General features: G+C 42.8%; 1 protein-coding gene and 1 long non-coding RNA gene across 3 annotated transcripts in view; one reads left to right on the top strand and one right to left on the bottom strand.

Annotated features, from left to right (window-relative positions):
- The window catches only part of LOC118315040 (RNA-binding Raly-like protein), an 85,676-nt gene that overhangs the window by 33,714 nt on the left and 33,489 nt on the right, over positions 1 to 18,473 (top strand). Inside the window, exon 3 of one of the 2 annotated variants that reach the window (XM_035641967.2) lies at positions 17,579 to 17,629. The exons of the other annotated variant lie outside the window; for it this stretch is intronic. Within the exon in view, the coding sequence (XP_035497860.2) occupies positions 17,579 to 17,629 (51 nt within the window). The remainder of the gene's footprint in view (positions 1 to 17,578; positions 17,630 to 18,473) is intronic. 2 annotated transcript variants of the gene reach the window in all.
- LOC118315045 lies at positions 4,450 to 5,720 on the bottom strand. Its single transcript, XR_004794793.1, has 3 exons — positions 5,660 to 5,720; positions 4,977 to 5,093; positions 4,450 to 4,589 (listed from the first exon to the last, which is right to left on the bottom strand). It is a non-coding gene; the product is annotated as an uncharacterized LOC118315045 (long non-coding RNA).

Genomic DNA, 18,473 nt, shown 5'->3' on the forward strand with positions numbered 1-18,473 from the left:
ACACGCGTAACTGTGTGAAAATAATCAGAGTTGATCTAACTAACTCAGAACTGCTTTTCTGGAACCGAAAACTCAGAGTTTCCCATCTGAGAGTAGATCAAGTCAGAGTTCAGGTTTAAGTTAAAAGTTTTTTAAACCTGTTTCCTGGAATAGGCCCCAGGCCTGTACTACGAGGCAGGATTTGTGGTTATCAAGGTAACTTAAGCTTTAACTGTGGGTTTTTCCGTCCTATGAAGCTGGTTGTCTTCTTACTGCTATACAGCTAACCTGCTCGGGAGAAGGCTAGGTTCCAGACAAGAGATCAAAACCTGTCAACAGCCCCACTACTGACCAATCAGATCAATGGAAACCAGAGTCATCATTCAACAGGATTCCGTCAGGGACAAAGGAGTTTGGAGTAACGTGACTAATAATAAAGCGCAGCAGATATTTTTTTCAGACTCTTGCTCTCAAAAGCTCGCTGTACACTTTTTTGGTGTTCCCAAGTCACAAGCCCACAAGACACATCAAAGAGGAATTCCACAGGATTGCAGGTATCAGCCACACATCAAAGGTAAAACTTGGCTCACTGCACAGGACACTAGCCAGGGTGGAGATGACCATTGGGATGCTCAAAGCCCGTTTCAATTGCCTTCGTGGGCCATCCCAGAAAGGGCCTGTGATGTCATTATTGCGTGTGTTATTCTCCACAACATTGCCATAATGAGAACATTGGCCCTATGCACCAGACAATGACATGGTTGTCAATCCTGACCATCCCGCTGATGCCCAAGATGGCAGAGCTGTCAGAGACACAATCTGAAATAACCATCTCTGAATCACCCATCACCTCCCGTGTCAGATAAAGACAATATCCCACTATTTTTATTAGGTGTATTTTATTTCCTTCAAGGGCAAATGTGTTACATTAATATTTGTTTAATATTCAGACAAGTAAAATAATCCACTTACCCACCTTAAATGAGTCGCCCCAAACAACTAGATTAACTCTTGTCCCACACTCCAGTCCAGTGGTGGCGGGAAGGAAGAAGAAGAAATTCAACAACAACAATGGCGGCAGCAAGTGATAGCTGCCGCCACCGGCAGTTGCAGCAGCGCAAGCTGCAGCACGAACACCGAACAAACAAAAAATAAACACGACCGGCTCTGGTTCGGCTTGGCAAGGTTTGTGGGCGAAGGTGGCTTGCAGCTCCGGCAGCGAGCTTTACAGTGCCCTCTCGACCGGACCTCGACGCTTCCCGGGGCCGTGGACTTGGTACTCGCTGCGCCTTCCCTTCCGCTGGCCTCGGTCAGCTCGGGACGGGGCCCCCTCCCGCCCCCAGAGAGACTGTTCGACCGGGGCGGACTGTCCTCAGTGCGCTTCAACCGCGTTGCGTCGCCAGGGCGGGGATCAGCCCACGTTTACAGGCGCAAGGGGTCTGCGGCGATGTTAGCAACCCACCCGACCCGTCTTAAAACACGGACCAAGGAGTCTAACGCACGCGCGAGTCAGATGGGCTCGCTACTCGAAACCCCGTGGCGCAAATAAAAGTGCTGAGGTGGGATCCCGGCCCCGCGCGGCTCCAGGCGCACCACAGGGCAAAAAATTGAATCGTAAGTTTAGTCGATTGATTGAAAAAATTATCGCTTAGGACAGCTCTAATGCACATATACATTTAACATATATAATGTAGAGAAGAACACTCAAGAGAGAGTATTACCTTTTTTCTTTAATATGTTTTCATATTCTGCACATGTGGTCATTAAGATTTCCACTTCCACTGGGGATAAGTAGGAGGCTCGAGACTTTTTTGCAGCATTTGCCATTACAACATGTTATCTGTGTTCCACTGATGAGGGCTTTTTATATCCTCGTGCATTCGCTCTACTTTGGGGTAATTGAACTCAGCCTTGCTTAAACTAATTGTTATCACCTGTTGTAAAACCAAAAACTCTGAGTTGGACAGCTCAGAGTCAGTCAACACAGAGGTCGGGTTCCAACTAACATTTTATTAACCCAGCTTTCTGAAATAGGCCCCAGCGCGCACCAAAATCGCTTACTGCCCCTTTAAATTTGTGCGCGTTAAATATTGCTGCCGCAGTGAATTGTGGAGCGTCTATTTCTCCTTTCCTTTTGCATAGGAAACTCCAGTGTACCGTATGCTAAAAGAGATAGGGAAAGATGCATTGAAGCGCCTTTCCTAAACATTTAGAGAATCCGAACTGCTTTTAACATGGCTGCCGATGAAATACTTCATACTTCAAATCATTTACTTCATACTTTAAATCATTTCAGCAAATTTTACAGTTCGACCGCACCCATTTCCTCGTCAACCAGATCGATATGGAAGCACAATTAATTTGGTAGCCTTACGTCGGGAGAGAATTTTGAGACCTCGTTTAGATACTAGTAGTACTTTCATTCCCTGACAACTACTTAGTTGAACCTTACCAATTTTTCTCACAATTTATCACATATCTAAACATTCTCTCAAGTCAGAGCAAATTCTTTGCATCACCCTTAGATTTTCTGCGAGGGGAGTTTTCTGTACAACAAGTTGACTTACCCACCTCTGGGTGAGTTTCCCTTTAACAAAGCCTTTGAGCAATTTTTATTTTTAAAACCCAGGAAAATTTTGTGCTATCAAGTATTGGTTGTAAGTAAGTATAATTAGTCTTAAATAAATGAATTCTTAAGTTTATTTTGTGATATTTCATAGTTTTAAAATAACTTGTGATGGGAGTACAAATTCTTGAATGCTGTTACCATTCAACTCATCTGTCAAATCCCCTCAACAATTACCCAACTTCAAGAGACTCCCCCCATCTTTCACTACGTATAATAAAGCTGTCAGTATATCTGTGTAGTCTGCTGCTGCTGCCCTATTGGGAGAGTAGCCTGTGTGGCTCGTTGCAGCCGGCGGGAGTGGGGGAAATCGGGAATAGAGTTTAATTTATATGGATTCAAATGGAGGAGAATTTTTTTTTAGGGTTACTTGAGAAATGACTTTAAGAGCAGTCAGAGTCTGTGAACTTTTTCACATCTCTTTGGCCGAAGGCGAGGTCCTGCCTGCACTTCTGGGTTACATGAGCGAACCAGACCATAATGGAGTGAAATGGAGTCCATCTAGCATCTAGCTCTTTGCTAAAAAAGATATTACTTACTCTGTGTGTGTGTGTGTGTGTGTGTGTGTGTGTGTGTGTGTGTGAAAGAGATAAAAGGGGTCTGAAAATGATAGCATCCTCATGTGGGGGCTGGCAGAAGGTCAACAGGGTCGGGTCAAAAGTTCAACTTCTCAAGATTTGTCGAAAAGGTGTTACTATCCCTCTTACATGATTAAAGGTTACGTAGGTGATTACGTAAATCGCCGCAAAATCGGACGCGCTTCCTTCAGACCCCCTGTCCCAAGCCCCTCCCCCCTCAACACATGAACGCGCACCGCTGCCTCAGTCTGAGTCTGACTGCGTCGGATGAGGAAGACACGAGCGGATCACAACATGCTAACTGACGGCTCGTGGCTTATTCACAAGTAAGAAAACAGCGGACATTATCATAATATAAACGTAAACAATGAACGTGGCTATTGTTGGTGGGCACATTTGTCAAGCTAACATGTTTGTGCTGGGAAATCTCATTGAAAATAGAGTTATTCTGATGCAGTAACTTGTTGCTGGCTAGTTAGCAACAGGCTGCCGCAGGCTAAGCTAAAACATAAACACGGTTAGCAGTTCTACATAGACAATGTTTGTTTTGAGTTTATATTTTTAAACTTCAGCACATTTCAGCCATATTGTGACGATGAGACAGCTGCAGCACCTTCAGAGCTTTCTGCCCTTTTTTTCTGTTACTATCTGTGACACAATGAAGGTGAATTTTGTACAGGACTCATGACATGTTTATTAGCACGTCAGAGCTTCCACAATGAGTGTTGTTAGCTCAGAATGAGTTTACTCCAGAAGCTCTGTTCAATGTATCTATCTCATACAGCGAATCATTTATCATGTATCTGATCTAATCATGTGTTGCTGTACAGGTCAGAACTCGAGGACTGAGCTTGGAGCAGTGACGTGACACAAGCCTGCTGCTTAACTTACTACACCTCACATCAGCAGATGATGCTCCACCAGGCCGTCCCGTTGCAGGTCAACCTACTTGTGTCTGCCAGAACTGCCCACAGGCGTGGAAAGAAAGTGCTGTGGGCAACTTCATGACTCCCGTGTCCAGGCTGCCACATATGGAGGTTTACATTTTGCACACAGTATTTTGTGCAACACCAATGTTTATTTATATTCTGCATAACCTGCTCTATATTGTTGGAATTAAAATCTTTTAAATGTTCAAGGCCATGTCCTTATACTCACAGCATAAACAATACAACCATTACATTTACCTCTTTACAAGCTGCACAAATAATTAGAAACACAATGTGTCATGACACCTGTTTTTTTTTTTCATACAATATACCAAATATATATTATACTATTAGCATAAACACATATGTACAACAATGAAGAAACTGTCTGCACAGGGTTTCCTAGCTCTAGTGTCAAAGCAGGTCTGTCAACTGACGGGTCAGGCTGTGCTGTCGTCGACTCTTTAGGAAGTGGTCCTGTTGAAAGAACATCACAATAATAGATCAACATTACTGTAAAAGACTGACAATATTACAGCAGCATTATCTGCAGTGACAAACACAGTTTTCTGTGTCACCTTTTGTGGGAGACAAATATAATTGATTTACTGATTTGTTGGTTGACCACCCACTCTTTCATATATATTTGTGTTATGACTTTGTAAGATAAATATTGAAGATCATAACAGGTAGTTCTGAGGTTCAGAATCTGTAAAAAAAAAAAAAAAATTAAACAACCCACCTGGCATAAATGTATACACTTTTGATTTTTTTACAACATTGCCATATGGATTTTAAAGTAGCTTTTCTACACAAGTAAGTTACCACTTCATGCTCAACCTACAGTATCATAAGCCGACTCACCTGGTCCTCTGCTGACCTGCTTCTCTAGCTATTGACGGGGATCGTCTGGTCTCAGTGCACTGGTCCGTGGCAGACAACCTCCAGGTCCTGGACTTCTTCATGTACAACTTGCTGTACCTGGTATAAGAGGAAGGAGGTCAACTTAGTGAAATATTCACATTACCTTACATTGAACAGTACTTTTCATTTCATTTCCTGCCCGTCGTCCGGACCGTAGTCTGGGTGCAGGGAGACAGTTTCTCTAGGGCCGACGCTCTGCAGTGCTCAGGGACCTGCCCCTCGGCACCTGCCCCTCATGCCCGACCTTGCGGCATTTATTATTGCACACAGACTGCAACATGCACATCAACTGCTACTACAAGCCTCTAGCCACGCACACCGGGCGTTCTCACTACGCGCCCCCCCCCCCCACACACACGTAACGTTATGTCCTGTTGAGAGCGGATATCGATAAACAATCAAGCGACATTTGCTCACAGCTACAGTGAAGACACCCAGCGACACACAGGCAGCTTTAGCTGTAGATACACACAAGCTAAAGTAGCGTTAGCAAACTTACCTAGTGTCCTCCAGCGAAGCTAATTTGGCACTGGCTGATACACACACAAGCTTCCCAACAGTTCCGTTTGTTTACACAGTTTGAGAACATGAACCGCTTTCACCCGAATGAAGCAGAAAATTACCTTTCACCCTCTTCTCCTCCCGGAGTTGATGTCAGCGGTGAAGAGCCACACCGAAGTTTACTCTGTTCCCTCCTCCTCGTAGTCTCCAACCTCTTCGTGTCCGTAGTCGTCTCCACTACTCTGTCTGTTCCTCCGTAGCCTTAGCTCTGTAGCGCTGTAGCCTCTGCTCCGGATGTTTGCCGACGCTATGCAGGAGACTGGTCACGCGTCCGACTGTGTGGTGAACGAGCGGAGTGCGCACAGGCAGGAGAAAATCCAATCACTCTGTTCACTCCGAACTTTCCGATTGTTTGTGTTTTTTACAGTCCTCCCGCGGCCACAGATGAGGAATTGTTTTTGTTTCAGTGTCGGATCATTCGATGTATTCACCGCTATCGGTTTGTTACGAGAGTTTCAAGTAATGTGACAGAAAGTGCTTCTCATGAAAAACGCCTACCCTACCTTTAAGACAATAGTCTGAATAAGACACTTGTAACCAAGCTTAAACAACCTCTGATCAAATCACATTAAGGGGAACCTGCAGAAAATCACCTGTCAGTATAAAAAAAGAACGTGAAGGATGAAATAAGCAGGAATTGCTTCCTCTGCTAGTAATTCCCTGTCGTTTTAACTCTCTTTACATGTCAACTTAAGAGGCTAGCGTAGTCAACCAATCAGTTTTCAGCTTCTGCCTTTTTTTTAAACTCTACGCAAGAGGTCTCACTCTCTCTTCAACCGCAGCAAGAATGAGAGCAGCCACTGTGATGAGCGTGACACTAAACTTCAATGAAACAGTTAGAAAAGTGAATTAATGTTAATGATAAAACACCTTCGATAACTCCTAACACACCACAACCATGTGTGAGCACGGCCAGAAGGAGAAGGGTAATATTCCAGGAACCAGTTTTAAAAAACTCTGAACTTAAACCTGACCTCTGACTTGATCTACTCTGAGATGGGAAACTTGGTGATTTCGGTTCCAGAAAAGCTGTTTTGAGTTAGTTAGATCAACTCTGATTATTTTCACACAGATATGCGTGTGCCCGCTGACTATAAAAAGCCATCATCAATAGAGCTCCGATACTACGAGTCACCATGGCAACCGAGGCGAAAAAAAGGTCCTCCCATGTCACATCATTAGATTTTGGGATACTACTTCGTGTTTATGGAGAAAATCAGCATAGGATGAGAAAGCGGAGCATCACAACTGCAACTGATAAGAAGAGACAATTGGCGTGGGACACAATCACTGCCTGAGTCAACGCGTTTGACTAAATAAAAGAATCAATTAATTGAAGACATTGTGATAGTTTCTCTGCCAAATCCTTTTGTAAGATGATAGTGTGATGGTTGGTGATGATGTCTCGTCTGCAGTAGGCCGGGGTTCGATTGTTGTCACTCACGTCTGAAAAACATGCCATGTCATTGAATTATTTTTAATTTAGGTGCAATCCCAAGGGCACGAAAATAACGTGGCTGCAGCTGAAAACGAATTATAACAATATAGTGTAGATATGTTAGGCATATGGTTTTATTCAGATTCCACATGTCAAACAATAAAAACATCAGTGGCTATTTCAACTTGGAGGAAAGGACACGTAAATTTTTGACAGCGCGATCAGGTTCAGGAAAAGGGGGCGTTAAGAAGAAACTCAGCAGGTAAGGTTCACAGAGCCAGTTAACGTGGTAACTGACCTACAGTTTAAGTTCACTCGCTTTCTGGAAGGGAAAACCCAGAGTTTCCCTCTTTTCAGGGTTAAAATACTCCTGGAATATACCCTGGTCGCGGAGAAATACGCATCGGTAAGATATCTTTTGCCACTAATGCTGACACAGAGGTTAATGCCATACACTAAACGTATTGCTTTGAAGGAGAAACATAATTTGGTGCAATTAAATGTATATTTAGTGGATGTATTTAACCTTTTAAACCTTTGTTTTTTTTTGGTGTTGATGTATTCATTTTATTTCAATTGCCATGTTGAGGAGGACATTTTTTTATTTGTATTAATTTAGAGTGAGAGGTTATTTGAGCAACCATAGTTCTCTGATACCTGAAATTGCTACATATGTTGTTGCTTATTGATTGTAAAGTCCTATTATAAGGATGAGTTCATTGTTTTTCTCTAGTAATTTAGAGTACAAGGAGTTAATTTGATAAGGTACTTTTATGTTATGGTGTACTATTCCTGATTAGAAGCTGGAATGTTCTGACCTTGCTCACTAAAGGTCATTTTTTTTTTGGATCCATTTGAATTTCCAACCCACCTGGATTTGGCGTTGCCTGGATTCTAGTGGTGTAACAGATCATAGTTGATCCGTATGGATTCCCACCTACGGTTCGAAACGCATGTTATCCGTGGGTTCATTGCAAAGTTTAACCATAATGCGTAAAATACACTAACTTTTCTTTTTAACTGCTGCTTTTACTTTTTAAAGTAGCGTAATAATTCCCTAAATGTCGATGCAGTGATAATATAATGATTGGGAGATGTTGAAGGAAGTTGTGTGTTCACGTGAACGAGGCATGTTAACATCGACGGATAGTCATAAATACTGGAGGAACGAAAGAACTGGAGAGGCCACCTGCATCATTTAAGTCTTGTGTATGGGAGCATTTTGGCTTCCCTGTAAAATACACAGATGATGGTGGGGTTCCACTGACATGGTGGAAAAGAAAAAACGGAAAAATGATCCAATCCGTGATCAGAACTGTGAGTTTTGTAATCCGTTGCAACCCCCAGACTTTAAGAACTCTCTACACACAACCAGCGTATTCTACGGTGTGGTAGGACAAACAATTGTCACTTCCAGAGTGAACTGAACAGTATTATCAGCTAAAAAGCTGCAGAGTAACTGAACCAGAGTGGGGTAAGATTGAACTTCGAATCTAAAGAGACTATGGACACAGCTGTGACAGCTGATTTGTTAGTTTTCATATACTTACCCGGGTGATGAATGTTTTTTTTTCACTTATCTTCCCAGCTTGAAGAAGAAGAAAGAATTGTTGTTTTTTTAAATGAGAAGTTGTGTCAGTGTTGATTCTGGTGTGTTGTTTGGTCTACACTTGGCTACTATTGGCTAGAGCTTCTGATTTTCTTCTTGGCCATAATTAAGTATACTCAGTACATTTCCTACATTCTTATATATTTTGTTATTTCTACCAAAGAGTTACACTGGTAAACATGAGTATTCCAATCTTAGTTGCATTATGTAGACATGTAAACATGTTTTAAGGGAAATACGTTTTTGAATGAACGCAAACATTGCAGTTATATTTTTAAAAAGGTTGCTAAACAGGGTATACATAGCACCAAGCTTTTAACATTTTTAGGTATGGGTTTTAGAAAATTAGCTGGAACGTCAGATGTATGCTATTGTGGACGTAATATAGATGTAAGTCATGAATCAGACTATGCTCTGTAACATTTAATGGGAGTATAAATTAAATATTGTATTTAGTTTACACAGAAACCAAAGAGTCCAGGATAGGTTGGCAAAAATGTGACAGTTAGTAACTCATGTAAATATCTTAACTGAAATAATGACTTTTTCAGAGTAAACTCAATTGTCGGATTATTGGTGTCCACGTAAACAGTCACTGTCTTAGCTCAAACCAGATTTTTAAAGAACTTACTCCTTGTCTGGCCACTTAACTAATTTTCTGCATAATACATCTCTGTAGTGTACTCAGATTTAATAATTTGGTTTTACTCTCTTTTTTCTCTCTCTTTTTTTCTCTTCTCTCAGTTTATCTATCTTTTAACTGTCCAAAATATCTGTGAATCCAATCCAATACACTTTATTTATATAGCACATTTTTCAGAACATAGTTCACCAAAGTGCTGCACATTAAAATGAAATTAATCAAATGAATAGATAAAACCAAATTATAACATACCACACTGTAAAATACACAAACAGCACAAAAAGTAATACACAAACAATAAAAACTCTCAGGTAGTCTTAAAGGCCAAGGAACAAATATGTGTTTTTAATCTGGATTTGAATGTTTCCACAGAGGGGGGCATTTTAACATGTAGATGTAGCTGGTTCCACAATGGTGAATGCCATACATAGGTCTCTAAATGCCTGGAGAAAATTGGTTTTGGCAATACCTAATGTGCCAAGTCAAAGAAGATCACCATTGACATCTTCATTGAAATCCTATAACAGGAGAAAAATTTGTCAGGGGAATGCACATTGGTCAATCTGGAAAAGTACCCCAGCAGCATTAAATGGTGATGAGGAGGAAAAAAAGGAATTCAGAGCAAATGTTATTCATTAAATCCATAACGGCCGAATGACATTTTTTTAACTGGACTTGAGTAGCGGGTTGTATAGCCTGTTATGTACCCATAATCATAGTGAGGGGCGTCCTCTCAGGTGCTGCTGCAGCCGTAATTTGCAAGCTAATTATACAGATAAACCATCAGCGTTAGCCATAAAATACTAATTTAGTGTGATCCCGGCTCAGAACAGCGGGGCCAACCCGTGGATCAATAGCCATGTTTAAAGGCTTGCTCCAACACAGCTCAATAGGAAGCACTCTACCGAGTCTAGCACTGAGTTGGCCTTGGATCGATACCATTGTTAAATGCTGATTCATACCCATCACGGCTGATGAAGATGAATAATGGCAGCAGCAGGAGTGATGATAAGACTGTTTACAAAAGACTGGAAGAATATGAATTTGGCTCCAGATTCCCTGTTTCTCTAATAGAGTCATTACCTTTCTATCTCTGTCTCTGGTCATCCCTCAGTTTCTCTCCAGCCTCCCAGGTATATCTCCTCCTGTCTTCTCTTTATTACAGAGGCTTCTGTGTATGTGTGTGTGTGTGTGTGTGTGTGTGTGTGTGTGTGTGTTAGATGTTTATTGATTCCTTCTCAGTGGATAAATAGTGCTACGGTTTGGTGTTCAATCTTTGTTGTTATCTATCCAGCTGAAGAAAAGACTGTTTTTTCTATTTAAATCTGCTGAATGTAGGGATAATATGGATGCGCCTCACAGTGGCGGATAGGGCTGAAATGATTCCTCAAGTAATTCAAATAATTTGATGACTAAAAATCTAAATTATTTGCCTTGAAGCTTTGATTAATCAATTAACTAGCTAGTTGTACCGCTCATTGTTTCCTCACAGATGATTATTACAGTCGCACAACGTGCTTCTGAGGGGAAACAGTGAAACAGGCAGAAGAAAACCACAGAAGATGTCCAAGTTTTTGTATAAGTACAGTTCTGTACAGCTTCAGCCCGGGAGAAACTATCTCCGTGCTCCCTGACGATGGGCAGGATAGAAGATCAACACTCCTCTCAATAAAGCAAAAGTATTTCTTATCCGATTACTCGATAAATCAATGGAATAATCGGTAGAATACTCTATTACTAAAATAAAAGATAGTTGCAGCCCTAGTGGTGGATTGCCCATCGGGAACACTGGGACATTTTCGGTGGCCCTATGGTCATTTGATCAGTGATGATGTACAGTAGCAAGCATAAATGATTTGGCAGATCTCTTGCATCAGGCATGTGTGTCCACACTGCTGCTGCTGCAACTGCTGCACTGATTTGACTCAATCATAGACACGAAAAGAGAAATAATTTTCTGAAAAATTGCTACATTTGTGGCACATCTAACATCTAATGCAATTTTTTCCAGTTGCATGCAGCATGACGAATTTTTGCTACTTCACCATGTTTAGACTATACTTGCTCACCTGAATCCATGGGTGTAAGAGCTAGACTTGTTTTATGTTTTTAAGCAGGTCGTGGGCTCATGGTGTAGTCGTCCACTAATCAAAGGGTCTGCCGTTTGTTCCCCGGCTCCTTAAGTCCACATGTCAAAGTGTCCTTGGGCAAGATACTGAACCCCAAGTGTGACTATGATAGAGAAGTGCTACATATACTGAAGAACAAGCACTGTGTTAAAGGGGCCATATTATGCTCCAGGCACCTTTTCAGCCTGCCTCCACGTATATTTGGTTATCTGGGGTGTCTGCCGGCCCACAGAGAATGAAAAGTAAACAATGGGTTGTTGATTCGTGGTTTGGGTTGATCGTGCAGACGGTCTGTAAACGAGCCTTTCACAGCCCGGGCGTCAAGTGACGTAAGTTGACTCCTGCTACTGGGGTGACCACGCCCCCAACCTGAGCAGCACCTCCCCCCTTGAAGTGCGGAAAAACAGATAATTTTCTCACGGCTGCCGGCGGACCTTGTGGCTCACGGCTGCCGGCGGACCTCGCGGCTGCCGGCTTGCGGCTGCTGGCGGACCTCGCGGGTCGTGGCTGCCGGCGCACCTCGCGGCCGGCCGGGATGTCCTTAACGTTCTATCGCCCAGCCCCTTGTGCTCTGTGTGTAATTATGGAGAACGTGTTCGCTGGGCCTCCTGGGTCTCTACGTCATGTATGTGCCTTGTTACGTACGGGCAGCAGACCCGGGGAGGAGCGAGGCGGAGCTTTGCGGAACACGAAGGGAGGGGGGCGAGGAGTGAGCAGGAAAGCGCTGGAATCGACCATAGTCTCACAGGGCTGTTTATACAGAAAGAGGAGGGCGCTATGTGGCTTGATCCTTGAGGTGTTTTGACATGGAATGGCAAAGACATGTAGTCACATGTGTACAGTTTGTACCAAGCATTAGTGTGAACTCAGAACTCGCAGCAGCCGTCTGTGGTTTTGTTACCCTGATAAAACTATCCACCACTAAATATCACTGTGCTAAGTAGGTCTGACTGCCATTTGCTCAGTTCAGCCTGTGGAGCTGCTTCAGGATCATCACACTTTTGCACTTGTGGTAATTTGAATGAAATGATGGAGTACAACTAAGATTATTTATTCAAATCTCCATGTTACTCGATATCAACATCACCGCCTACACGGTCAGGACAAACAAACAGTTGTGTGTTATTTCAGGTTTGATGTAGCTTAAACACACCGTAAATTCTGACAAGTTGATCTTACCTAAGACATCAAGGCAAACAGATTGCCTTCAAAAAGATGAGTAAATATAACTATTAGTCTTAATTTATTTTTACTGAATATTTTCTTGTTAATTTTACTTAAAACTTAGTTTATTTGTTTCATTTAGTTGAATTGTACCAACTTCGCAAGCCAGCGTTTTTCTTTGTAAAATATGTCGAGGTACACCCTGGACAGGTTGCCAGCCTATCGCAGGGTCACATACAGAGACGGACAACCATTCTCTCTGAAATTCACGCCCAAGGTATATTTAGAGTCCTCAATTTATCTAACCCCATTCTGCATGTCTTTGGACTGTGGGAGGAAGCCGGAGAACCAGAAAGGAACCCACGCATACACCACACAGAAAAGGACCTGTTAGTTTGAACTGGGACTCGAACCCAGAACCTTCTTGCTGTGAGGTGACAGCGCTAACCACTACACCACCTTGCATCCCCAGTATCTTAGTATTTCACTCAATTTGTCAAAAAGCAGTGTTTTCTCTTGATAATTGACACAGAAATTAAACATTGACAAACAAGAGACGATTGAGAGGCTGTTGACGTCGTGTAGAACTTCGTAGGACTCCTTAGAAGCTGTTAATTGATATTCCGGCTGTTTATTTTGTGGAGCTCTTCAGTGGAACGTCATCTGTCCATATCATCGTCCCGGTTGCTTTCCATCTTCTACCAAGGGATCATCATCCACATCGCCATTTCAAAAGTTACAAAAGTGGTGAGCTAGCCAGGAGATTGGTGTAGATTACAATAGGTTCCACCCCAAATGTTTTTCAGACAAGATAATAATGAAACATAACGAGATATGCTCAAACTGAATTTAGGGTTGTACAGTTGTTAAAAACATTCAACTAAACGAACAGTTAGTATAAGATGGATCTTTGCAACCAATTTGACTTGCATGGGCCTAGTTGCTTTACGTAACAGGAATCGATTTAGCATACACTGATAAAGAGATAAATGACTTCTTTAAAGTTAATGGGGACATTAAAGACATTTTCTGGGTCCCTGATGATCCAGATAAGCCAAAAGGTCGAACCCATATACAGTAATCCTGCCAACCTTTTCAACCTACCAAGCCCTGATGATCCCACTGTCGCCTGGCATGTGAGGACCATTCACGAGGTGTGTCAAGAGGACCTAGGGAGGGAATTTGCCCAGCGATGTTTGGCTGAACTGAGCACTCTTGCCGGCAAAATAAAGCTGGCTTTTGGGATATGCTTCAGCATGATTTGCAACATGTCCAGCCTGATTCGGTCCCACCACAGAGTCCTGATACTCACTTTCAGGCTTTAGATCACCAGGCTCCAACAGTGAGTGGTGACATACCAGAGCCAAACCCACCCAATCCGGTTGCCAGCACTCTTCCCCCCAATGCTCCCAAAGGTCCCACGTTCTTTGATGAGGGCACAATAAATCCACCTCAAGTCCAGAAAGTCATTGTTGAACATTTCATTCGTAGTGACGCAACACCGTCCAGCTATAGCCAAAGTAGAGTCAGAACCTTCTCAGGGCGACTACCGAAGCCAAGTGGTGAAGTTGATTATGACGCCTGGCGCATTCAGGTAGACCTTCTCCTTAATGATGCTTCATTGTCTGACTCTCAAAAGGTGAGAAGAATACTAGAGAGCCTACTCAGCCCAGCTGCTGATATTGTCAAGCCGCTTATATATATGCAACCCCTGAGGCTTACCTCACTCAGCTTGAATCAGCATTTGGCATGGTAGAGGATGGTGAAGAGCTATTTGCAACCTTCTTGGGCTCCAACCAGAATTCTGGGGAGAAGCCCTCTGTTTACTTGAAGCGTCTCCAAACCCTTCTCACCAAAGCCATCTCTAGAGGGGGTGTTTCAGTCACAGAGTCTGACAAGTACTTACTCCGGCAATTCTGTCAAGGGTGCTGGGACCAGAGCTTACTCATTGGCCTTCAACTTGAGCATCGAAAAACTAATCCCCCATCTTTCCCTGAACTATTGTTGCTTTTGAGAACAGAAGAGGACCGGCGTGCAGCCAAGATGGATCGGATGAAAAAACATCTGGGAAGCACTAAGGCTGCAACACATGTTCACTCAGTCTTGAGCATGCCAGTGTTCAACGAGGAACCTTCTACCACAAATCCTAAGAAGCATGATGCAAGTTCTAAACTTGAAAAAGAAGTTGCTGAACTCAGGAAACAAGTGGCACAACTTGTACACCAAGAGATGGTTCTGCTTTAAGTGTGGGGGAACCGGCCACATAGCAGCAACCTGTACTGACAGCCCCAACCCTGACCTTGTCCGGAAAAAGAATGCAGAGCTCCGTGACAAACGCAACACATTCTGGGCCCAGGAGGGAGCCCGCAAAGTATCTTTAAACTTGTGGAGGCTCCTGCTGCGGGACGACCAGGAGCTGAGGACACCAATCAGATGAGTCCCATAGCACTGACCCACAATGTTAAAGAGGAGACAAGAGCCAAAAGCCCTAAAAGCAGTGATGGTCTCAATCATACCTTACCTCTTAGGTTTGTGGGCCCCCGCTGCATCTCTACGGTCTACGTGGGAGACATACGATGTGAATCTATTTTTGATTCCGGATCTCAGGCCACAACTATTTCAGAGACTTTCCATTCCAGGCACCTGGCTTCCCTTCCCATTAAGCCCATCAGTCATTTGCTCGAGGTTGAGGGGGCCGGGGGTCAGTCTGTGCCCTATCAGGGCTCTGTGGAAGTTCCCTTGACTGTTCCTAGCAGTGTTACCGGCACAGAGGAGCAGTTAACTGCTCTAGACCTCCTTAGCTGGAGAGAGAAACAAACTACAATTTGATGCTAAAGTCAGAGCTGCTGAGTTGGTTGAATGAGACCGGGTCCTAATCAGAAATGTCAAGATTTGAGGGAAACATAAATTGGCAGACAAATGGGAGAAACCCATTCATATTGTTGTGAAGCGAATTGATGGTGGCCCTGTGTATGTTGTAAAACCAGAGAGAGGCAGTGGTCGACATTGTACCCTTCACAGAGACCTGCTATTGCCTTGTGGGTTTCTGCCTGTTGAGGAAACTCCAGAGCAGCGGCCACGGCTAAACAAAGCAAAGAAAATGCATTTGAGAAGCAGCAAAGAGAGGGATCGGCAGACGGAAAATGATCATTCAGAAGGAGATTTGACAGATGAAGAGGAGGAAAATGACCTCTTTGAAGGACTCCCATAGTTCGCTACATGGGGCCCTTATGTACAGGAAATGGAAGGCACACTGCAGAGACAACCCCTAATCCCACTGAACCCTGAGTTAAGTACACAGCATTCACTCACATCTGACCAGATAACTTCAGACCAATCAGCTAAACCTCCTGAGTTGCTGATTGAGACCAGCAGTGGTGTGGATCAGCCTTTTCCTCAGTCAAGGGATCATGTCATCGTAGACCTTCCAGAGTGTGACGCATCACATGAAGAGGAAATGAGCAGGAATGTCTCACCAAATCGCGAGGAAAATGACACAACTCTGCCTAACCAGCATCATGACCTTCTCTCTCAGGAACCTGAAGATGCTTTGAATGTAATTCCTTAGAGCCGATTAATTGAACTCAGGCGTTCCCACAGGGAGAGACACCCTCCACATAAGTTTACCTATGATGAGCTGGGAAAACCCCAGATTCTTGCCATTGGCTCATTCTTTGAAAGCCTGCAAGATATCCTTTCCCCAGTATCCAGCGGCCCCTACCTAGAGTTTAGTTGCATGCAGGGACTCATGCAGTTAAGAGGGGAGGGTGTTACACGGGTAGTAAATCCTCCAGGCTATTACCTCATGTTTTTTTTTGTTAAATTTTGGGTTCTTTAAAGAAATAACCTATTTCTAGGTGCATCAGTACACTCTGTTTAGGTGTGAAAAAAGGTGCGAGACGTCATCTCACTCGCATATACGATCTTAGTTTTTTTTCCTCGCCTGCTGCCTGGTCCATGTGGATGTTAGTGAAATACCGTAGCTTTGAGCTCGATAAGAAGTCAAAGGGTTGATAATTGACACAGAAATTAAACATTGACAAACAAGAGATGACTGAGAGGCTGTTGACGTCATGTAGAACTACGTAGGACTCCTTAGAAGCTGTTAATTGATATTCCGGCTGTTTTTTTTGTGAAGCTCTTCAGTGGAACGTCATCTGTCCATATCTTCACCCCGGTTGCTTTCCATCTTCTGCCAAGGGATCATCATCCACATCGCCATATCATCCTGTGATACTCTCCTCGACTGCCTCATTTGACATTCATTGGGGAAAAGGGTGGTAGGACTTTCTGAGTGCACTCATTTTTGTTTTCCTTCAATTATTTTCTATTTATTTTATTTCTTCCATTCATTTGAACTTTGAAAATATTATTTGTTGTTTCTATTTCTTTCCTGAGATCTCAAAGGTTTTGGTACAATTTTATTTAAGTAATTCAATGTGAATTTAAAACAACTGGATTACTGTGGTTGACATACAAACCCTGTTTATTACTTACCTGTTTTTGTGGTGAAAAGTGAAGTGTGGTACTTTAGAAATATTTTCCTTCATTCCATCCCATTCCAGTGTAAAAAGTATCTAGATTGTGGAATACTGACACCACAAGTTACTTTGGTTGCAATATATATATTTTTCCTTAAAAGAAATCGCCAGTCTGTTGTCGTGTGAGTTATTTGGGGTGGATATTACAGGTCTGTACTAACAGTATGACTATTAAAATGTAACCAATCTCCTCATCGAGTCTAAAGTAGATAATAACCCCTGCCTCTTGCTTTGATATAACACTAGCTTAAAGCGATAGGTGCAAGGGGGGGTTTCAATTGTATTTCACGTAGTGTTGAAAAAGAGGGCCCCAGATCATCGTCTCCTCTTGCTTTGAATCTGTTTGGTATTCCTCTGCTCTCGGTCTTGACCTAAAATCTTGACCTATGTTAATATTTAGAATAAATCCACAAAATCCACCACCATGTTTAACCTTAACATTTTTTTCTCTCCTCAGAGCGGACTATGAGATTGAATACGACAGATACCCTGAGGACTACTATAACAGGTACAGCATCATTGGGATTTGTCTGTTTCGTTTTAAAGGGTTTGTACAAATATTGTATTTCGCCGTCTTCTTTTGAAGACTTCTTGCATGTGGAAATGTGAGCAAGATTCAGCTTCTCTCCAACATATTGAGACGTGTGACATTTGTTTTAATTGGCTCATAAAAGAGGAAGATGTATTTCATTAGTACCTCACCTCACAGAAATTTAAGTTAATGGCTTCCTGAGTCTGTAAGCGAGAACTTAGTCCCGGTCACAACCAAACGTTGATGACCTCAAATATCATCTCAACATTTTAGATGACTTCAGAAGAATATTGGTCTGAGAACATCAATAGCCTCCACCTCCAATTTCTTTCGGCCTTGCATTTGTAAGCTGTCTGTTGGGAGTGAACGCTGGACTCTGAGGTTAGGAAAAGATCCGCCTCTCTTTAAGAGCTGTTTGTACATCCAGGAAAAGATGGAGTGTGTAAGTGGATCCCTGTTTGAGCTTGTTGTGTTCAGCTTACAGCCAGTTGAATAGCCATTTTGTGTGGATGAACGCAGGCATTGGGCTCCCTTCCGCCTTCCATCTACCCTTAGATTTGATTTTTCTGCATGCAGACAAAAACAGATGGGAATAGAATCAATTTCTGCTACTTAATACAGTCATATAGGAAAAAAACACTGAATGGAGAGAGAATGACAGAAGATTAAAAATCCCATCACTAGGATTTACTGAATGTCAAGAAGGACATTGAAGCTGCAGTAATATATTCCTGAAAAAGACATCAGCTGTAAAAAGGAGACATGTAAGCAGTTCCGAAGAAAAAAATAGAAAGCAAGAATAATGCTAGCGAAAAACTGC

The sequence above is a fragment of the Scophthalmus maximus genome, chromosome 7, assembly GCF_022379125.1.
Source record: "Scophthalmus maximus strain ysfricsl-2021 chromosome 7, ASM2237912v1, whole genome shotgun sequence".
Classification (NCBI taxonomy): domain Eukaryota; kingdom Metazoa; phylum Chordata; class Actinopteri; order Pleuronectiformes; family Scophthalmidae; genus Scophthalmus; species Scophthalmus maximus.